We start from the raw sequence: 22,504 nt of genomic DNA on the forward strand, positions 1-22,504 counted from the left end.
AGCACCCCTGTGCTTTTCCCAGTGGGGGGGTGGCAGGAGGCAGGTGGCTGCAGTTGCAGCTGGACTTAGATGAGAATGGTCAGCAAGAGGCTTGGAATGGGTTCCTGACTGCACAGGGGGTTGGAAACACCTGCTCCACATTGCAGCTTGGGGCTGCTGGATGCTGGAGCTGCACAGTTCCCTCGTGCTGCCAGTGCCCCCCCCCTGCTCATGCCAACCCCATCGTCCCCCAGGTGCTGCGGAGAGGGGAGATGTGGCTGCTGCTGGTGGCCCTGTGCCTGTCCCAGGGCCTGGGTGGTGCCATCCCCGTCACTGAAGGATTGCGCAACCCCGAGAGGTTCATGAACATTGTAAGTGCTGGGAGGGCAAACACACCCCTGCAGAACCCAGGCTTCCCCAAAGCCCTTCCTGAGGGACCAGCTGGGCTCACCCCATCCCTGTTCCTGACATCTGGGGATCTGGGAGCGTCAAAAGTGTCCTATATTTGCATGGGTGTCACTCACTTCATGCCCTCAGCGTGAGCTTGGTCTCTCCCTGCTCTTCCTTTAGTGCAGAGGGACCTTCAGACGGTGGGTGGCCGGAGCGGGTCAAACTGAGGTCAGGCATGGGATGGTGGCTCACCCTCTCCCCCTGCACCATTGTCCCTGCAGAGCCAGAAGATCCGTTTCCAGGGCTATCCCAGCGAGGAGTACGAGGTGACGACAGAGGACGGCTACATCCTCAGCCTCAACAGGATCCCCCACGGCAGAGCGGGTGCTGGGCACTCAGGTGGGCACCCAGGGTGAAGCAGCTGTGACCCTGCCAGAGATGAGGCAGTGTGCAAGGGGAGCCAGTGGGACTGCCCCTGCCTTCACAGGGGGTTTTGGCAGCTAGAAGAGGCACGAGAAGTGTTTGCCCAGCTGCCCTGAGCTGTCCCTTGGGATGCAGGAGCTCAGCATCCAGGAAGGGGCAACGTGACCCAGTGAGCCCCAGCGCCTCCTTCCCTGCAGCAAACCCCATGTCCTGGTCCAGTGTTCCCTGACAGCTCAGGGTCTGGGATGGCAAAAGCCCTTCCAACAAAAAAAGCACCAGCAGAGCCAGGGAAATGATGGGATTGGGGAATGTTTAGCGTGCAGCCTGTGGAAAATAACATCAAGATGCACAGGGGTGTTTTATTTCCATATGGGAAAGGCATCTTCTTCTGTCAACTACCTGCTACCTCCTTTTCCAGCACCCAGGACACCCGTGTTGATCGTGCACGGGTTCTCTTTGGATGGTGGTGACTGGGTGGACAATCTTCCCGACAACACCCTGGCCTTCATCCTGGCAGACGCGGGATACGACGTCTGGATCGGGAACAACCGGGGCAACAGCTGGTCCCGCAGGCACCTGTACCTTTCTGTCCACCAGGAGAAGTTTTGGGATTTCAGGTGAGGAGGCCACCAAGGACAGGGCTGGGATGCTGGGAGATGGGTGTCTCCTCCAGCCTCTCCCCTTGCTCCCCAGCTTCCACGAGATGGCCATCTACGATCTCCCGGCCATGGTGGGCTTCATCATCATGCAAACCGAGCAGCAGAAACTGTTCTACGTGGGCCACGCTCAGGGCAGCTCCCTGGGTGAGTGAGGAGGAGGAGGAGGAGTGGATGGGGGGTGGGAGTGGGGCACGGGGATGCCATGGGAGAGGGCACCAATGCCCACCCCAAACTGGACACTGCTGGGAACGGGGCTGCACTGGCCCGTGCAGCCGCTTTCCCCGCCTGCCTTCTCGGTCCTCCTGCACGGGAGAGGTTTGCCACATCTTGCCCATCTACCCTGGGCTGTGCTTACACCCAGGAGCACATTTTGTTCAGACTCTGCACCTCAGGCAGGGTGTCTGGGACGAGCTGGGGTTGCTGTTGTGATCTCTTGCTGCTTCCCAGGTTTCATAGCGTTTTCCAGCCTGCCACACCTGGGAGAGAAGATCAAACTCTTCTTTGCTCTGACTCCTGGGTACACCTTGCAGCACGTCAAAGGCCCTGTGTTAAAGACAGCACATCTACCAGATGAGGTCCTGAAGGTACGTGAGGTGTTTGTGCGTTATTACTCCCAAAATCCAGGACTTCTGGCAACTCATACCCCCTGCATTGCCACTGTGCACCGATGCCATGCCTGCGGCGGGCGTTGGAGATCCCAACATCACTCCTAACATTTCCTTGCGCTCTTGCAGCTAATATTTGGGACCAAAGAGCTGAGCCTGGTGAGCAGGAAGGACAGAGCCTTCTTTGCTGAGAAGTGCAGCAAACATCCAGTGGATGATGTCTGTGAAAATGAGATCTTCTTTGTTGGCGGGTACAACAAGAAGAACTTGAACACGGTGGGTGCATCAGGCTCTCCAGTCACAGTCACCTCCAGTTGTCCTGGACACCTGGAGATAGTTAATGAGCTACAAAAATGAGCATAAAACCCCAAAATAAGGTGCGAAAGGCAGCACTTATTTGGAGATTTCTTGCAGTGGTGTTGGAGTGTTAAACCTGGTGGAGTCTTTGGTAAGAAAGAATTACTTGTGGTCATGTCTCTAAGGGAAGGGTAACCCCTGCCTCATTTTCTGCTGACGTGCAACAAATTTACAGAAGAAAATAATCAAAAAATGACTGGATCAGTTTTATTTCCATTCTGAAGTGTTGGTTAACTGCTTTACCTTCAAAAGCCACTCCAAGCTCTTAACAGAATAAAGCTGCTGAAGAATAAAGTGCATATAACTTTTATGTTGAAGTTATAAGATGGAATGTTTGGGGTTTTTTTGCCTAGACAGATTTTCATCATTCCCAGCTCATTTAGGAAATACTCTCTTTTTCCTACAGAGCCGACTGGATGTATACCTAGCTCATTTTCCAGACTACACATCAGTAAAAACTCTTCTCCACTGGGGACAGGTAGGAACTCTGACTTTATAACTACTGAAACCAATGCTTTTTCCTTTAATCTGTGAATATCATATTTTCAAATTCTGCTGGAGACAGGTAAGGAGGTAGAATCGAAGTCAATACATAAAAGGGGCTTTTAAGTTGCTGCACCAAGGTGTCTCAAAAGCCACAGCTGCCCAGGTGGGGCTGATCCAGGGCATTACCTGCACAGGGTTAACCTTTGCCTCTGCCCTCCAGACTGCCAAAAGCGGGGAGTTCAAGCAGTTTGACTACGGGCTCCTGAAGAACGAGGAGAAGTACAACCAGGTAAATGGGCACTTGTGGAAGGAGGAGAAGGGAAAGGGACCTGAGGGTCGAGGTTGATGGCAAGTTGGATGTGTGTCAGCAGTGCCCTGGCAGCCAGGAGGGCCAACCCTGTCCTGGGGGCATCAGGGAGGGGATTGTCCTGCTCTGCTCTGCCCTGGGGCAGTCTCACCTCAATACTGGGGCAGTTTGGGGGGACACAATGGAAGGGAGACTGAGCCACTGGAGAGTGTCCAAAGGAGGGACATGAAGATGGTGAAGGGCTTTGAGGGGAAGCCGTGTGAGGACACTGAGGGCACTTGGTGTGTTCAGCTGGAGAAGAAGAGACTGAGGGGAGACCTCAGTGCAGTTCCAACTGCCTGGGCAGGGGCAGAGGAGGGGCAGGGACTGAACTCTGCTCTGGGGGGACCAGGGACAGCACCCAGGGAATGGCTGGAGCTGTGCCAGGGCAGGGTCAGGTTGGATCTCAGGGAAAGGTTCTTCCCCCAGAGGGTGGTTGGCACTGCCCAGGCTCCCCAGGGCAGTGGGCACAGCCCCAAGGCTGCCAGAGCTCCAGGAGGGTTTGGATGATGCTCTGGGGCACAGGGGGTGACTCTTGGGGAGGGTCCTGTGCAGGGCTGAGGGTTGGACTGGATGATCCTTGTGGGTCTCCTCCAGCTCAGCTGATCTGTGATTCGTGCTGTTTGTGTCACAAATAACCGGCGCGTTTCCCCTCCCAGTCGTCCCCACCCCAGTACAGGATAGAGGACATGACGGTGCCGGTGGCCCTGTGGAGCGGGGGGCAGGACTGGGTGAATCCCCCCCGGGAGATCCGCCTCCTGCTCCGCCGCCTCACCAGCGTCATCCGGCACGAGGAGTTCCCCGAGTGGAACCACTTCGACTACCACTGGGGCCTGGACGCCCCGCAGCGCCTCTACAGCCAGATGCTCTCCCTCATGGGGCAGTACTCATGAGTGTCCCATGTGCTGCCCCCGGGGTGGAGCAGCCACCCCACTCCCACGTGCCTGAGGGCACAGGGTTGCTGTGAGGGAAGCCACGCTGCTCTTCCCTCCTTACCAATGTCTCCTATCGCCCTGTTCGACGCTGATTTAAAGCCTTAAATGCAATGATGTGGTTTCTGCCCGCCCTCTGTGACTATAAGGATTGCAATAAACTCTTGCATCACAGGCAAGCTCCAGCCCTTTCCTTGCTGAGCCTCACTGGGGTGAGGGTTGCAGGAGACCTGCTTTGTTTCGTTGGGTTTTTTTTACCTTTTGCTGGCTCGGAGCATTGTGACCAAAAAATTTGACTCCAGGAACTGAGCACGTGCTTTGTGTTGTGGGTTTAGGCACAGGAGGGGAGGAAAGGGACCTGAGTGTGGCTCTGGAAAGGCTGCAGGAGGTGAGCACTGACTGCAGGGGAGAAACACTCCTCACAGAAGAACGAAATCAGTGAGGTCAGTGCACACCACGTGCTTGAGAGGTGGAGAAAGGGAAACATCTTGGCCTTGGTGTTGGGCTTGGTGTTTCCTGGGAGATAACCCAGACACAAAGTAGTGTCCCACATTGCCTCTGGGCTATGCCCTGGGGTGAAAACCCAGCTGGAAGAATTCTGAAGAATTTCTTCCTGGGAAGGGTGGTCAGGCATTGGCAGAGGCTGCCCAGGGAGGTGGTGGAGTCCTCATCCCTGGGTGTCCCAGGAACAGCTGGACATGGCACTCAGTGCTCTGGGCTGGGTGTCAAGGTGGGGATCAGTCCCAGGTTGGACTTGGTCATCTTGGAGGGCTTTTCCAAACTAAATGATCGAGTGATCCTGTGTTTTATAGGAAGTTGAATTTAACATGGTCCATAGTGTTTATTCTTAGAAAACTCTGTTCTTAGCATGTATATTTGAAAAATTACCTATCTATCTATCTATCTATCTATCTATCTATCTATCTATCTATCTATCTATCTATCTATCTATCTATCCATCCCTTCATCCCTCCCTCGAAGAAACGTGCTCACCTGTGAAGTCTATCTAAGTCTAAGATAAGATAAGATATTTAAGTCCAAGATAAGTCTAAGTCTAAGCATGGGAAGAGCACTGTGAGCAAAAGGCAGAGGTTGAGAACAGAATTTCATGGAGCTCAGGGCTCAGGACAACCCCACCCATGAAAGCACTGATGATTTTGGTGAGACGTGCCCCAAATGCCTGCCCTTCCTCTTTAGCATCCTCCAGCTCCAGCCAAAGCCACCCAAGTGGGAACAGCAGTGGCACATGAGTGTTGAGAGCTCCAGAGTGTTGGGGGTCTCCAGGGGATGCAAGGGATGAGCAAAGGCAGGGGATGAAAGGGAAAGAGGCCACATGTGAGCTGCGCACAGTTGGCAAAGGTCAGAGTAGGAGGGGACTGTCCTCACTGAGCCAAGTGGAGTTCAAAAGCTGGTGATTTACTGGTGGCAAAATGTACATGAAGAGCTCGGAGAGGTTGAGCCCTTCCTCACCTCACAAATCCACCCAGTCATCCCTCTCCAATCACATTGTTTCTTGCCAAGCTTTTCTTGCTCATCCTGTTCAGTTTCTTGGTGTTGAAATGAAAAAAAAAAAACAAGACTAGAGAAGTGAATTTCAGCAACTCTGATTACCCTGGAGGGATTAACTCCTTAATGGCTCTTTGCAACCAAAGGTATAATAATTTTTTGTTGCCTACACTTGTGCTGCATTAAACAGGGCAGGGATTGGCAGTGCCATGATTTGGGCTCACACTCTGGGGACAGCTGACAAGGCTGGTTGCACGAAGGCAGCCCGTGTGTGGGTACTGAGCTTCACAGCATCCACACAGGAGAACCTGGAGAAGGAGTTCTCAGAACCAGCTACGTGATGTTTAATAAATAATAGGTGGAACCTGGGAGTCTCAAACAGTGTCACAATGTCAGAAGTAGTGCTGGGATGACTTCCCAGAGCCTACCAAATGCAGTAGAGGAGCATCTCATTCTCTGGATTCTGCCTTCCCGATGGGACTATTCAGAGATAAATCCTGCAATGGCCAAAGCCATTCATGTGTCAGCTTGTGGGAGAAGAGTGGCCCAGCACCAGGTATGGATGAGTCCTCTGTATGTGCCTGATAATCTGGATCAACAGAGTGTCCTTGGTGTGGCCCAGTGGCCAGAACTGAGCTGTTTCTATCTTGTCAGCAACTCCAGGACTCAGGAGAAAAAAACCTTGGTGTGGAAACCTGGCTGGAGAATGGACAATCAGAAAGGTTTCCAAGGAACACACACAGCATCTCCCCTCCTCCCTGATAACTGCCCGGCCAGCAGAGCCACTCATCAGGTGTGGTGAGCGTGTTCATGCCCAGCCTAATATCCCCATCTGTTTATTTCATGTTACTTATTTATTCTGTTTATTGCATATTATTTATGACAGCCCCATCTATTTATTACTTTGTGCTTGCCAGCAGGTCAAGCAGTTTGCAGAGCTGGGCATGACTCTGCCTGCAAGTCTCTGCACGTGGCAAGAGACACCCACAGTGATCCTAAGAGCAGAAGGTTTTAGGACCTCCAGTCCAAAGAAAATAAAAATGCTGACAGTCTGGCTGGATTAGGACTCAGTGAGATTAATTTGCAACCTCTGCATCCCCCGCCTTTTAACAGAGGGATAAATATGTTTAAAGGATAAAGCATTGCTCTCTAACCCCATCTGACGTCAGTGGAGCAGCTTGTGGGGTTGGAGAGCTGAGCTCAGGGCGTCGATTGTCGTAAGGCATCTCGTGGTGCCACCACCAGCTGCACTGCGAGACACTGAGCTTCATTTGGAGCACCCAGCTCAGAGTTTGCAAAAGTATTCCCACCCCTGACCTATATCCGAAGAATAAAAGGAGCAGAAGTCACTTCAGGAAGCAGCAAAGTCAGTCTGTCAGTAGATTGCCTAATAAAAGGGTGTTAAGAGTAAGAAATTGGCCCTCAGGATCGGAGATGTTGCCATCGATTTGCAACACAATGCTGAGGCTAATGAGGGTGGGTCACGCCTGTGTTTAAAGCTGCACCTTCAGTTAACACGCTTCGGGTACCTTTTTCAGGTGAGACAAGGTCGGTTCATGTCATTTCATCCACAAAATTATGAGAACTGGGAGAGAGCCCTAACCACCGTTTGACAGTGCTTCCCAACGGGACCTTTCACCAGGAATCAACTGGCACACCGAATTAGAGAAGCTGAGGAGCCAAGGACCAGCAGGTCCGGCTGTCACTGGTGCCGGCTGGGACTTGCTGTTCCAGGAGCCCACGAGCCCTGTGGCAAAAGCCTGTTCGACAGCCTTTTATTAAAGGGATGTGTTCTCCCATCAGCCAGGGGACAACCTGCCGGCTCAGCAGGCAGTGGAGTCTGGCATGTCACAGCTTCAATCACCCTTTCCCACCAAAACAGCACGGAATAAACGAGATCTCCTCCCCTGGAGCAGTGCCAGCCTCACGGCAGCGCTGATGGGCACTGAGCACCCTCAGCCTTCCTCCCCAGTGCTCCCAGCGAGGCACAGCAGGTCACACTGGGAAGCTGGGGAGGAGCAGGGTGGTGACAGCCTTTGGGGTGTCCCACACCTGTCACAGGAGCAGTGCTGGGAAGAGGTCCTGGGGTCTGTGCACCAGCCACGGCCCCATTAGGTGAGATGGGACCATCGACTGCCCGGCAGCATCCAGGGGAAAGCACTGATGGAGAATGCCATCAGCTCACAGGGAAGTCACCCCAGAGTGGTGATTTGTGCTTTTTGGTCTGCACTGTGTTTCCCACTCCCTGGGTGCCTGCCAGGCACACCCCAGGGGAGCAGGGGTAGGAGATGCTGTGTCATCCCCAGCTCCTGGCTGAGGGGCTGGGCCCGGGATCTCTGATCCCCTCTGGAGACCCCATGGGAGGATCTGGAGTTTGCTTACTTGTTTATTTATACACCTCCTGGGCCCAGCCACATGTCCCATCTGCAAACATCTCCCACTGCTGGCAGCCGATTTATTTTCATTTCAGCGAGGATTTGGGTCACGGCTTTGTTTCGGGGGTTTGAAAGGGAAAGAAAACGCTCAGGCACAGCAAAGGAGACAAAGCAATCAGGGAAAAGTCCTCTTGTCCCTATGGCAAAATACCAACTGAAGCTGCATATTAATTTTATTTATTTTTTTTTTATTCTTGCATTGGGGAAATTGTTTCCACAGAAGTGGAAAGGGAATTTAAAAAAAAACAAAAACAAAAACAAAAAGAAAAAAAAAGAGATGTGTTTAAACAGGATTAACTTAAGCAAGAATTTGTATTACAGAAAGATGCTTACAGAATTTCTTAAAGTCAGAAAAGCAACCAGTATCCTAATCTGATAATCTGATCACCTGATAAAAATTACAAGTCATGTTCTTAGCAGAGAAAAAAGTATTTACTGGAAATGGACTGTCTTGAACAAGCTGAATAAACAGATTAGGTGAAGAGCATTGCCTAAAACGACAGTTTTACAGAAAGCTGCTTGGAATGAGGCAGAAGCAACATATTTAGGGAGAAAATGGGGGGGAAAAGAATGAAATCATGAATTATTTACTGTAACCAACGTACCTTCATGCTATACCAGGGAACTGTAATGAATGCAAGCTTCCTTTCATAAGTAACTTTCATTAAATTTTCATTTTGCTTGCTGGCTTTGTTCTCCCGAGCAGAAAGGTTTGGGACAGGAGCTGTGGAGAAAGGGGTAGAGGAACAAACACAAACCTGCTGTGGCTTCCCTGGGAGTCCCCCTGGGAAGTTTCTCCTGGAAGAATGGCCAGCACAGGGACATATCCAGCACAGGGACACCCGGCACCGGGGGGGAATCCCTGCCACTCATTTCTGCCACGCAAATTCCAGCGACAGATTCTGTTACAAAAAATAACCTGCAACAACATCTGGAAAGGCTGCTCTCCCTCACACTGATTTCCTGCTTTCAGAAACCTCTCCTTGATCTTTTGCTGCTTCCAGGTCATGCAGGTTTTCCAGGGAATTTTAAAGGGAGCACAACAGCCTGAAGATCTGACTGTGCCCCAGTGCATGGGCTGGAGGAATTAGTTTCTCCTTGAAGTGTTGCTTCACCTCACAACTGGGCTTTTCCTCCTTGAGAGTCATGATGTGGTGGTCACGTCATTAACATATTTATCAAGTTTATCTGATAAAAAAGCCTCGGGATTTTGGCTGTTGCTGTAAAATAACTGTCCTTCCTTCAGGCTAAAGAAAAAGTCATCAACACCTCCTGACACCTCTGGGATCACCACTTTCTCTGTGAGCAGGGCACGGGGGGTGCCAGATGTGGTTGGAGCTGCACAAATCCACTGCCAGGGAGGATTTTGTTGCTCCCACATGTGTGTACTGGAGTTGGTCAAAGAACTCCAGTAAGAAAACACGCAACACAAAAATGAATGACTCAATCTTTTTTTTCTAAACGAGTCAGATAAACCCTTTGTATATTCCCTAAGGCACTTTGTATATCCCCTAAGCCCCTTTTTTTATTTGGATTTTGCACATTTCCACATCAGAATAACAGCCTGGACTGTCTCTCTGTAATTTCCCTTCAGGATTTCTGGTAATATCTTTTCAGGGTTTATTTATTTCTCGATTCTTTCTCCACATTCAACCACATTGAAAGTGTGATTAATTACAATTCTTATTGAATTTCAAAACCACTGTTTTGCCTCTAAGGAGATGACCTGAACGGAGCCCACAAGAAAGATAGAGAGAAACTATTTACAAGGGCCTGGAGTGACAGGACAAGGGGGAATGGCTTCATGCTGACAGGGAGTAGGTTTAGATGGGATATTTGGAAGGAATTGTTCCCTGTGAGGGTGGGGGGGCCCTGGCCCAGGTTGCCCAGAGGAGCTGTGGCTGCCCCTGGATCCCTGGAAGTGTCCAAGGCCAGGTTGGATGGGGTTTGGAGCAACCTGGGCTAGTGGGAGGTTTCCCTGCCCATGGCAGGGGATGGAGTGAGAAGAAAAAAACAACAAAAAAGAAAAAACAAAAAGAAAGAAAGAAAAAAAAAAGAAGAAAAAGAAGGGAAGGGAATGCAGTGTCAGTCAGGAATAATCTGAAGGCTCCTCTCCCCACCTGTCACTGCTGCAGTTAAAAGCATTTTGATCAGCTTTATTCAGGTGCTCCAGATGGAGAGAAATTTCAAAATCCTTTAAAGGCAGCACTAAACTTACAAGACACATCAACCAAAAAAAGAAAGGATAAAACCAAACCAGCATCTTTACAGATGCTTCTTCATGATGTCAAGCATTTCCAGGTACAAAGTCTCGGTTGCATCGAGCCCCAGTATGAAATCCAGGTGGTTCCACTGGGGAATCAGCTTGTGGTGGACCAGGTTCTTGATCTGGGGGAGCAGGAGGGCTGTGTCCCGGGGATCTGCCAGGCAGTCCACCCCACCACTCCAGATGGCCGTGGGCACTTCCATGTCCTTCACGTCGTAGAGCGGCGGACCCTCCTGAAGGGATGGAAAAGCAGAGTTGCACAGGGGAGAGACACTGCTGGAATGCAACAAAACCTGCACTGTGCAAGAGGAATTGCTGTTCTTCGGGAATGGAGGGAAACAAAAACTGGGAAGGCTTTCTTTTAGAAAGAGGAGAAATTTCATTCAAAGTTGTGGCACCTGATGCGCTACAATTTAATTTAAATTAATCAATAAACTAGGTCTGGCCTGCTAGAAATTCTGGTTCTGATCCTACAGACAATTTTGATAAGCAGGCAGAATTTCAGCTGCTCTGATGTAATGCTGGTGGATCATCCTGCTTCAAGCAGGAGGTTGGACTGGGGACCTCTAGAGGTCCCTCCCAACCAGCTCTGCCGGGGTTTGTGGTTATGCCTCACGCAAGCACCAGCCTTTTCCTCAGCTCCATAACAGCAGGAAAGTTCTGCTTTCAAGCAAGTTCTTGAAATTAAAATGCCCTGGAGGGTTGTTTTAGCTCAACACCCTGAGGACTTGCCATCAGGGCATTTATCAGCCATGTGTCTTGTTACCTGCAGTGTGATTATTCCAGTTCAGAAGAATGTCACCTTCGGGACAATTCAATTTTTTTCTTGTTTAGGGAAGAAAGAAGTTTGTTGGGATTTTTTTTCTGTTCCAATGCTTACCCACTCTTTCAGTGAAGAAATTTTCCCTAATATTCAACCTGAACCTCCCCTGGTGCAACTTGAGACCATTTCCCCTTGTCCTACTGGAAGTGGAAAGTGGAATGCTTGACACCATCTAAAAGGTACTTGCAAAATAGAGTTCAGAGCAGACACTGCTGTTGTTCCAAGCAGAGATCCTGCTGACTTGCTACTTGAATTTGTGAGGAGAGGGGGACCATGAATTCAGGGGAATGGATGGGAGTGGGATGTGTGAGTGGAAGGGAAGACCAGGGCCATTGGAAGCACTTACCTGTCTGTAGCGAAGACTGTTGTAAATGGTCCCCCCGTCAAAAGCTCTCAGTGCCCCACTCTGAAATCCCTGCAGCAAATGCAGACAGGCAACAGTCTAAATGATATCACAGTTCTGAGGGGGGCCAGCCACTTTAAAAGAGAAAACTCAAAAGTTGGTTTTTGCCACTGAACTGGTAAGATTTTTCAAGTGTGTCTCACAGGTCTGGCATAGGCCCAGTACAGTTAATTACTGTCATTAGTTTGGACAAATGAACAGAGATTATGTTTCTATGGTTTGTGGTTAATGGCAGGATGGGAGAAAATAAAAACCTTCTATAGAGTGGGATTAGGACTCTAAATATTCGCTGTTGGCTGAAGAATTGGCCTGAAGTGACACAATCAAAGACGTGGGGTTGGAAGGAGTCTCTGAACATCTCCTGTCTAACTGGAACAGGACTATCAGCAATACAAGGTCAGGGTGGCCATGGCTTGATCCCTCCCATGTCCCTGGGCACTGTCCCAGGCCATTCCCCACCTCCAGCCTGATTCCCCCAGGCTGTAATTTGTGCTCAGTGCCCCTTGTTTTGCTCTCAGTCACTCACTGCTCAACTGATACACTGAAATCTGGCAGTCTTAAAATTACAGATAGAAAAGAAAACTTGGTGGATTGATGAAGACTGAGCAACAGCACTTCAGAAAATGGAGTGTGTGTTCTTGCTCCAAAGCCCCCAAAGTTATTTTGGGGGTCTCTGGGCAGGAGTGTCACACTGGGAAGAGGCTGTGCCTGCGGAGAAGGTGCTCAGGCTGAATCCATGATCCACAAAGAACTGTGCAAACATCCGGGTACCTTTAGCCTTGGGAGGAGAGAATGAGGGCAGCAGAGCACAACTGCAGTGTCACAGGGGCTCTGGTGGTGGCTGTTCTCACGCCCACAGCGGGAAGAAGAAGAAATAATCAACTTAATTGGTAATAAGTTTAATTGGGTGCTGTCCAGAAGAATCTCTGCCCCAGTGTGATCGCTGGTGGCCCTCAGGCTGCAGGGCAAGGCTGGAGCTGCTCTGAAATAAGAGCCCTGCCATGTGCCTGCTTTGGATGCAGGGTCCTCACCTGCAAGTGTTTCTCTTTACGGATCCACTCCTTTGGGGCCACTCTGCTTTGCTACTTCTACGAGAAGCTGCCAAGCATTTTTGGAGGGGCAAAAGCAGAAGGTACAGCAAAGATACAACCAAGATATGTCTTGCAGCAACCAACACAACAGGCTGCCCACAAAATCCTCTGCTTTGCACAGGAAAGCAGCTGGGAAGGTTTACCTGCAGCCAGTGGATTATGTTTTGGACTGAAGTCCCCGCTGGGACGTGACCGGCGTACACGTCGACCCGGCTCTGAAAGGACACCAGCACATTTCACAGCGGGGCCCACCCGGCTCCAGGGCTTCGTCCTTCAGGAGGGCACTGAGGGCCCTCTGCAGATCTATTCCTACATACCATGTTTGTGTTCTTCCAGTTAAATCCGAACGCCATAGACAAGAAGCTCAGGCAGGTCTTCGAGCAGGCACAGAATTTGGAAAGGAAGAGCTCACTCAAGGCAGTGTGGGGGAGGAAGTCTTTGCTGCCAAATATCTCCTGCAAAATTGCAAATGTACTCACGAAATGCAAAATCTGGTCGTGCTTTTTCCCCAAAGCACCACCACTTCACAGCTTCTGTTTTACCCCCATATTAAGGTATGAGAATGCCCACAAGTGGAGCCTTCCTTGCATCCTGTTAAATGCTTCTGTTCCCTGTTTTTTATGTGTGTGACATCTTACATCCATTATGCTCTGGAGTTGAGCGGTGAGGCTCAATTCACAATCAGTTTTATTTGCCAACATTTTGGCTCTAATTCTGCCAGAACATTTTGGCGAGTAAATTCAGGACAGAAGGTCTCTGGGCTGATATGTGTGATTCTCTTTGTTATGAAAACAAATAGAGCACAGAGTTTCTCTCTCTGTAAATGATTTGAAATATTCTATGTAAGTAGTTTCACAATCCCTGTTAAAAACTACACTCACAATATAGTCTGGACCAACATACCTTAAGCCCATGGTCAGAAAAGAGTGCAAGCTTTCTAACTGGACTTGGAGAAAATGTAACTGTGGTCACAGGTGCTAGAGCAAGGAACATTTTGATTTTCTGAGCCAGCTGAGGCATGGTGGAAAAGGCTATAAAAGCTGGGGGGGGGGGGGAAGAAAGTAAAAAGAAATGGTTTACTCTTTCAGGACAGTCATGTACACAGTTTAATTTCAGTAAATTTTAAATTCGGATTTAAAATTCAGATTAAATTTAAATTCAGATTTTTCAGGACCCAGAGATGATGTAAACATTCCCTACTGTCACCAAGATGGGTCCAAAAGTCCCACTCACCTACAGTGGTGCCTTGTGAATGACCGATGTAATACAACTGTTTCTGTCCTGTTTTCTGTTCAATAAAGTTTATAATTGCTGGGAGGTCGTATTTAGCCATTTCATCAAAGCTGCAGAGGGAAGAGTAGACACCTTACTGAGAGTTGCAGCATCTACATCTGCCCAACCACCACCACCAAATCACAAAATCAGCAGGCAGGGCAGGATCACCCCACAAACTTCTTCATCCTACTCGGTGTGTCCTTGGGAAAGCACACGGGGTTTTCACCTCAAATAAGTGGATGTGCTTCAGCTCATCCTGCTTCACTCCTCCCTGAGACAGGGTATCATCACCTTCTGAAGATGAAAGAATTTGGTTGTTCCTGAGGCCCCCAAACTACCCGTTTACCTGAAAGCCCAGAAATCGTCCCGTTTGGGAGACAGGAGCAGATGTTGCTTGGACCAAGTGGTCCCTCTGCTATTCCCAATCCAAACATCGTAGCCAGCATCGGCGAGAATGAAGCCCAGGCTGTTGTTGGCCAGATTGGTGACCCAGCTGCTGCCTTCTACAAGGAGACCATGCTGCAGAAACGCGACGGGTCTTGCACCTGGAAGACAGGCGTCGGGATGGCTTTTTCTTTTAGTGCTGTCTGTCATCCTTGGAGACAGTTTAGGAAGCATTATCCTCCTGAACTGTGGCAGTCAGGGTCTGGGGAGGTTTGTGTCAGTGTTCCCCTGGATTTCAGTAACAAAGCAGGTTTGCTATGTAGCAGATGCACCGGGTGCATCATATCTTTGCCTTTATCCCCTGTGCCTCTGGGAGCGTTGGCAGAACTCGGGCTGCCCGGGGAGCTCTGTGGGCAAACACGGAGCAGCCTGGAGATGTGATGGGAAAAGATGCACCTTTTCATGGATCTGGCCCCCCCATTGTCACTCCTCACAGGACAAGAGGATCCCCTGGAAGCTCCTCAAGGAGTATTGACCAGTATCCTGACCCTCCATGTGGCTGCAGGACCACATATTGGAATCCAGGCTCCCGGGGGAAACCCAAGGTGTGTGTGAGGAACCAGGAAGGATGGGATGCTTCTCATTGCTGGGGTTGCAGCCTGACAGGGGCATGGGGTCCACAAAGGGTGAGAAAACATGGCTGCAGGGGATCAGTCTACCCTACAAATTCTGGCTGTTCAACAGTGATGCCACAGATGCCAAGCCACAGGGAACCTTGGAAACCCTCTTGCACAAGCCCTGGTATCCCAGGCAACAGCAAAAGGTGTGGGTGTCCCATAGGGTACCAGTTTTACCTAGGCATCCAGCATTTCCTCTCCCATGAGGAATCCTGTCCAGGTGAAGGATGTAGCCATCCTCTGTCACCACGTCGTACTCCTCACTGGGGTATCCCCAGTACGAGACCATTTCACTCTGCAAGAAGAAGAAAGCAAACAATGATGTTTTCAAGGCTCCTCCGAGGCAGTCCCTAAATGTAGTATTTAACTCTCAGTGTTTTATACTGGCTGTTTCCTGGACTACTGCCCCAGTGCCATTGTACTTACGACGTTCATCCGTGCTTCTGGATTCTTGGGAAATGGAGAATTCAGGAGGCACTGCCCGGATCCCATCCCGTGGAACATGGACACCAGAGCTAGAGCCAGCCACATCCTCGCTCTGCCTGGAACAACACAGCCACACTGCCAGTGCTGGATGCAAGGCAAGGTATTGCAAACTGGAAATCACCGAGCATTTAATTATGGCTTTAAAACCAACCCATGACAGAGTGCTGTGGGTCCCACTTTAAATGGTAAATTCTGGTGTTCCCCCCAGCAGACTGATGGCTGTGCAAACACTGTCTCTCACATCCCCAACACTGCATTCCCTCCCTAAACAGAAATGAAATTGTGACAAGAAAATCTCTAACTACTTGTCCTTCTCCTTGATTATTGTGAAAAAAATTAGAATTTATTACATTTAATTCAGAAAAGGATATTTATAAGTGCCAATCTATGCACAAAAGTGAGAGAAATGTATCTTCCAGGAGATCTAGACATCACTGGGTTTCACACAGCTTAAAAAGGTACTCTGTGTTCTGGAGAGTGTATCTACCACAGAAGGTGGTGAAAGCAAATGGGAACAGCAACTTTTACATACAGTTATGGATATAGGTCCTTAAACAGATGCTGAAAGGTCTGGGCAGGGTTGTTCCCTCAGTGACCACTGACCACCTCAGTGACCAGGTGATGGACCACTGGGAAAACTGATCTGGACCAACCTCTAGGACCAACCTCTAGAACCAACCCAGCAGATCAAACGTGGGTCCCCTGCTCTCAGACAAACGTGGGCCACTGGGCTGGAGTCACAAGTGCCCTTCATACCCACCCCGAGACCCAGCTCGAGCAGCGCTTTTCCCACACTCACCTTTACAGAAGGGAAGGCAAGCAGCCCAGCCGAGGGGTGGCACAGCTCCTGCAGCAGGAGACAGGGAGATGTGAGCCCCTGGGATGGGTGGGCGGTGCAGGGAAGCAATGCAGAGGAGATGGAGAGGGGCACAGGGCAGCAGCAGGGGACTGAGGGTCACCTCTCTGGTGCACGGTGCAGTGCTCCTCATCTCTCTGGAGACAGCCCTATTTGAACTGTCTGGAGGGTGGGGTGACACTAGCAGAGAAGGCCAAATGTAAACACACTGAAATATAGAACATGTAAATCATGAGGCAACACCATGGTTTAGAAAGTACAGTTTCCCAGAATTTGTTTGTGGAGGCCAGTTAAATACTGTTTAGGCAGAGTCAAATAACCATGGATGCTCGGAGGTGATGCCCATTGATAAAGTGGTTTAATTGATGTTGCTGAAGAAAGTTTCCAGTTTCACCTTTCAGTGATTTATTTATCATGATGATTTATTTATTCCAGGAGACATAATTAAGTTATTGCAAAGGAAGATCAAAATCTAAAATGGATTTCCAGTGGCAGATCTTAGATGGTTTAGAGATGATGATGTTTCTGTGGAACTCTACAACCCCTTGTTATATAGACAGAGATGTCAAATGTGTGATGGAGATTAAAACCAAGGCAACAGACTAAAAACATCTCCACTGGGTCAGGCTGGGATGGAGTTCCCTTTCCTCATGCCACAGGGATGGGACACAGCCAATTTGCCATAGCAACACTCTTTCTCTCGACCCAGTTTTCTCACTTTTGCTCTTCCAGTTCCCTCCAGTTGTCCCACTTTGGGGTGGGGGCTGGAGCAAACAAGCAGCTGTGTGGGTGCTTAGATGTTGGCTGGGGTCAACCCACCACGATACCCTTGTTTTTCACACCCTTACAGGAAAATATGAAGAGTACCTAAGCACCCTGTCCTACATGTGCCCTGCCAACAGGGAGAGTCATCCCTCTCCATCACCCGTGGCAGGGTGTCCTCTGCCCTGCTCTCCTGGATTGTTTTGCTTTGAAAATCGCGGTGAAAGGTCAGTAGGGAAAGATGTCTCCTGGCTGTCAGCCTGGAACGGACCTGAGATGCATCCAAGGCACACACCTAGATTTGGCAGTTGGTCCCACTCTTTAAACACAGCCACAGTAGAACACTGGTTTGTAATTCAGAGATCTGGACATTAAGAGGGGCTTGGTTTTAGGGTACCGAAGCCACACTTCTCTGGGTGAGACATCTCTGACTTTCATCTTTGGAGGAAACAGATAATGGAAGTCTGCACTCCAGGGAAAGGGCAGAGCAACTCTGGTCACGCTCATCTGGAGGCACTGTCCTCCCTGAAGGTGCAAGACCAAGGCTGCACTCAAAAGAGTCCCACAGCACTAGAAGAGTGAGACATTATCACAGGTCTTACGAGATGCTCTGTCCTCTCAAAGGTCACGTGCAGCTCTTGCTGAAGCATCACCACTGTAGAGGCTGAATGGGATCGAGGGGAGTCCCTTGAACTTCATTATATGGCCATGACATCAAAGAAATGTTGGTGGGAAAGGATCTCTAGAGGGTTCCCTCTGCTGCCCCACTAGAGGCAAGACAGTTCCCAGGACTGGATCAGACCGACCCTGGCTTTGAGTAGCCAAGTTTTGGAAATCACCCAGGATGGAGACCCCACAGGTGACCATCCCAGAGCTGCTCCCTCTCTGCATGGAAAGAAGCATTTTCACTTCCACATGTCCAGAGCCAACATCCAAAGGTGCAACAACTTTTTCCCTTATCATACTCCCTGACCCTTCAGAGAGGCATTTTGCTCTATCAGCTTTTGCCCCCTGAGGAGTCACAGGCTGCTCTCAGACCACCCTCATCCTCCCCAAGGCCAGAACCAATGAACTCAGCTCCATCCACCTCCTGCTGTAGGGTCACTGCCAGTTTTCCAGCCTCCATGGGTTGTCTCCATGTCCCTCTCACCCAGCATTCCAGAACTGGACGCAGCATCCAGGTCTGACCTCCCAGGGGTGACAACTGACCCAGGCAGCCCTGGATGCCCCAGTGGCCCAGGCTGGCATTCTCCATCTTTGAGGAGGGAGCACATTGTTGGCTCCTGCTCAGTTTGGTGCCTGCCACCCCTCCCAGGTCCTTTCCAGTAAGGCTGTTATGCCACAGCTCCTAAACAGAGCGTTACCATGCCCTGCCCTCATCCAGGGCCGCCTGCCACCGCCACATACTTCAGGTAGGTGTTTAACCCCAAGGCAGGAACATGTCATACATCCAAGAGTTCTCACCCAACTCATGCAGCCCTCTCTTACAACACTCCTGCTTTCTCTGCTAGCAGTCCCCATGGTGTGTGCACTGGTGAGCACAGAGCTTTTTCCATTGCAATGGAAACTTGAGCACTACCCATCGTGGACAGGTTGGATATAGGGGAAAGGTCCTTCCCCCAGGGGGTGGTTGGGCACTCAGCTCCAACCTTTCTCCAAGAAGTTTCCATTAAACAATATCTGCCTTGAAGTCAACTTGGAGCTCCCACTGAAGATGAGCATCACCAACACCTGTCTCCCTTAGGCACAACAAGCTCCACAGAAGGCACTTCACAGCAATCTGCTGCTAAACACCATTGCCAAAGTGCCAGGTTCTGGTGTCCCCCATACCACAACGATCCTATCAGAAATTGTCTGGAATTTCTTCTCTCACCTACACAGCTGGGAAAGGATAGCAATCCAAATACTTCCCAGCAGTTGCCCACGCTCAAGGCTCTCAGAATGGGAGTTTGTTTTTCCCAGGCAGAGGTGGTGCACACGTGTCACCAGCCCTCAGCACTATCTACTCCAATTTCAGCATCTCAGGATCCCACTTTCCTAACATCAAACCCTGCCAGTGCCATGCAGGGTTTCATAAAACCCTCAGGTGTTGGACATGGCCCATCAGCACTTTCTGGAAGGTGTCACACCCTCCAGCAATTCCTTCTGGGTAGCATCTCCAGGGGGCCAGGTTTTGATTATGGTAAGAGCTGCTCAGCAGGGCAGATCAAACCCAGTTCTAGAGCATTCCTGGACTACTGGAATGAAGTCAGTCTGATGCTAGAGATGGCTCATCACAGAATCACAGGCTGGTTGAGGTCAGGATGACCTCTGGATATCATCTTGTTCATCCCCCAGTGCTCACACAGGGCCACATAAAGCTGTTTGCCCAGGACCACGTCCAGATGGCTTTTGAGTATCTCCAGGGATGGAGATCCATCCTGGGCAACCTGCACTGGTGCTTGGTCACATTCATAGTAAACAAGTGTTTCCTGATATTCAGAGGGAACCTCTGCTGTTTCATTTTGCCAGTTGTCTCTGGTCCTGAGCACCACTGAGAAGAACCTGGGTATTTATGGGACCCTCCCTGTGAACCTTCTCTTCTCCTGCTTGAGCAGTCCCACCTCTCTGGTACCCAGCCATCCTCCTGGTCCTTTGCTGGAGCCTTTCCAGTTGGACTTTCTCTCGTACTGGGAAGTCCAGAACTAGACACAGCACTGCAGGTCTGGCCTCACCAGTGCTGAGGAGGGGGAAGGAAGGGTCACCTCCCTCGACCTGTTGCCAACATCCTCCTCGTGCAGCCCAGGGCGCTGTTCACCTTCGTTGCACAAGGACACATTGCTGACTCGTGTTCAACTCGGTGTCCACCAGCATCCCCAGGGCCTGCTGTGCAGCCAGGTGCCCCTTGGCATGCGCTGCTGAGGGGCTGTTCCTCCACAGGGGCAGGACTTGCTAAGCTTTCTTGAAGTTCAACCCTTGTGTGTGTGCTCATGTGTGTGTGCAGGGCTGTGTGTGTGTGCCCACATGTGTGTGCAGGGCTGTGTCTGTGTGCTCACGTGTGTGTGTGGGGCTGTGTGTGCAGGGCTGTGTGTGTGTGCCCACATGTGTGTGCTCACGTGTGTGTGCAGGGCTGTGTGTGTGCAGGGCTGTGTCTGTGTGCTCACGTGTGTGTGTGGCGCTGTGTGTGCAGGGCTGTGTGTGTGTGCCCACATGTGTGTGCTCGCGTGTGTGTGCTCACGTGTGTGTGCAGGGCTGTGTGTGTGTGCAGGGCTGTGTGTGTGTGCCCACATGTGTGTGCTCGCGTGTGTGTGCTCATGTGTGTGTGCAGGGCTGTGTGTGCACAGGTGTATGGACAGGGTGTATGTGAAAGGGGTGTGCATGGGTGTGTGGGCAGAGCTTCATGGGCACGTGTGCGTGCAGAGGGGATGTGTGTACACACGTGCGTTCAGGGGGTGTGTGTGGGCATGCAGGGTGTGTGTACAGGACAGGTGTGTGTGCACTGGTGTGTGTGTATACAGGATGTACAGGTCTGTGTGTTACAGGTGTGTGCACAGGACAGAGGGGTGTGTGTACAGATGTGTGTGTCCAGGTGTGTGTGTCCAGGTGTGTGTACACAGATGTGTATGTACAGGTGTGTGTGTGCAGGTGTGTGTATGTGCAGGATGTACAGGTGTGTGTCCAGATGTGCGTATGTACAGCTGTGTATGTCCAGGTGTGTGTGTGCAGATGTGTATGTACAGGTGCGTGTACAGGTGTGTGTGCAGATGTGTATGTACAGGTGTGTGTACAGGTGTGTATGTACAGCTGTGCATGTACAGCTGTGTATGAACAGGTGGGTGTACAGGTGTGTGTGTACATATGTGTATGTACAGGTGCGTACAGGTGTGTGTCTGTGCAGGATGTAGAGATGTGTGTGCACAGCTGGGTGTGTCCAGGTGTGTGTGTACAGATGTGTATGTACAGGTGGGCATATGAACAGGATGTACGGGTGTGGGTACAGATGGGTGTACAAGTGTGTGTACAGGATGTACAGCTCTGTGTGTGTACAGATGTGCACGTACAGGGTTGTGTGTGTACAGGTGTGTGTCCAGCCGTGTGTGTCCAGCCGTGTGTGTCCAGCTGTGTGTGTACAGATATGTGCACATGTGCGTGTCCAGCTGTGTGTACCGCTGTACCCGCGCGTTCCCGCGCACTCCCGCGCCGTTCCCGGCCGTGTCCTCCCCGCTCCACCCACGGGCGGTTCTCTGCCGTGCCGGGCGTGCCTTGGCCGCTCCCCGCCGGGCCGGGGCGGTGCTCTGTGACTGTGGCCATGTCGCGGGTGCTGGTGGTGGGCGCGGGGCTCACGGGCGGGGCGTGCGCGGCGCTGCTGCCGCGGGGGGCGCGGGGACGCGCGGCCGTCTGGGACAAGGCGCGGGGCGCAGGTGGGTGCGGCGGGGCGGGGACCGCGTCGTGTGTCGTGTGTCGTGTCATGTCGTGCGTGTGTCGTGTCGGTGTCTGACTGGCTGTCGCGCAGGGGGCCGCATGAGCACGACCCGCCGCGACCTGGGCAGCGCCGACCTGGGCGCGCAGTTCGTCACCTGCGACACGGAGCTGGCGGGGCCGCGGCTCAGGTGAGACCCGCCCCATCCCGCCCCATTCCTGCCCCCAGCGCTTTGGATCCGGCCCCCGTCCGCCCCCCGCGCTCCCTCATCCCGCCCCCGTCCCGCTCATCCCGCCCCCGTCCCGCTCATCCCGCCCCCGTCCCGCTCATCCCGCCCCCGTCCCGCTCATCCCGCCCCCGTCCCGCTCATCCCGCCCGTCCCCGCCGCCGCAGGTGGCAAGCTGTGTTTCGGGAGCGCATTTGGGGCTGCTCGGGCTCGCTGCGGGCACAGGTGTCGTGGTTTAATTTAGCCCCAGCCCGACAACCTTAGCTCCCCCGCCGGCGGAGAGAGATGGGAGGATAAAAGCTGGAAAACCCACGTGGGTTGAGATAAAAGGACCCAGGGGTAGCTCGCTATGCCTTGAGGAAGGGGATGGAGGTGTAGCAGCGATGTAAAAAGATGCAAAATTTGTGTGGAAAGCCGGGAAAAGGCGCGTTTCAGGCAGCCGCGTCCGGCGGCTGGGATGCTCCTGCGGTCCGTGCTGGTGCTCAGAGCTTTAAGGAGCTGTCGCCTGTTCCTGCCCCTTCGGGTCGCGCCGCTGGCAGTGCCATTGCGGGCAGCCTTGCTCTCAGGTGAAAGGCCAGACACAGGACAATAGCGAGGTAGTTGGTTGTTTTACGGCTGTGTTGGTGCATTACCTGCCTTCAAACGCCGCTTGCTAAAAGCTGTTCTCTAAACTCGAAAGTTAGCCTGGCCTTAACTTTAACTGTGGAAAAATTGGAGCTAGTTTTCACCTCTGTGTAT

At 51.4% G+C, this 22,504-nt stretch overlaps 3 protein-coding genes across 3 annotated transcripts in view; 2 read left to right on the top strand and 1 right to left on the bottom strand.

The window, feature by feature from the left end:
* Window positions 1-251: 251 nt before the first annotated feature.
* LOC113982655 (lipase member M-like) lies at window positions 252-4,314 on the top strand. Its single transcript, XM_027711091.2, has 9 exons — window positions 252-350; window positions 651-768; window positions 1,211-1,409; window positions 1,486-1,595; window positions 1,899-2,035; window positions 2,186-2,332; window positions 2,820-2,891; window positions 3,120-3,188; window positions 3,905-4,314. Exons 1-9 carry the CDS (start codon window positions 252-254, stop codon window positions 4,136-4,138), a joined length of 1,185 nt encoding a protein of 394 aa, XP_027566892.1. The 3' UTR covers window positions 4,139-4,314.
* A 5,939-nt stretch (window positions 4,315-10,253) lies between these two features.
* Window positions 10,254-15,567, bottom strand: LOC113982654 (lipase member K-like). Its single transcript, XM_027711090.2, has 9 exons — window positions 15,464-15,567; window positions 15,215-15,332; window positions 14,323-14,521; window positions 13,935-14,044; window positions 13,605-13,741; window positions 13,019-13,156; window positions 12,845-12,916; window positions 11,554-11,622; window positions 10,254-10,617 (listed from the first exon to the last, which is right to left on the bottom strand). Exons 1-9 carry the CDS (start codon window positions 15,539-15,541, stop codon window positions 10,384-10,386), a joined length of 1,155 nt encoding a protein of 384 aa, XP_027566891.2. The 5' UTR covers window positions 15,542-15,567; the 3' UTR covers window positions 10,254-10,383.
* A 6,063-nt stretch (window positions 15,568-21,630) lies between these two features.
* Window positions 21,631-22,504, top strand: part of RNLS (renalase, FAD dependent amine oxidase) — a 63,873-nt gene continuing 62,999 nt past the window's right edge. Inside the window, exon 1 of the mRNA XM_027711126.2 lies at window positions 21,631-21,730. Coding sequence (XP_027566927.2) covers window positions 21,642-21,730 — 89 coding nt within the window. The 5' untranslated portion in view covers window positions 21,631-21,641. The remainder of the gene's footprint in view (window positions 21,731-22,504) is intronic.

This window comes from Pipra filicauda, unplaced genomic scaffold (genome assembly GCF_003945595.2).
Source record: "Pipra filicauda isolate LSUMZ 115617 unplaced genomic scaffold, ASM394559v2 scaffold606_size451818_pilon, whole genome shotgun sequence".
NCBI classification, from domain to species: Eukaryota; Metazoa; Chordata; class Aves; order Passeriformes; family Pipridae; genus Pipra; species Pipra filicauda.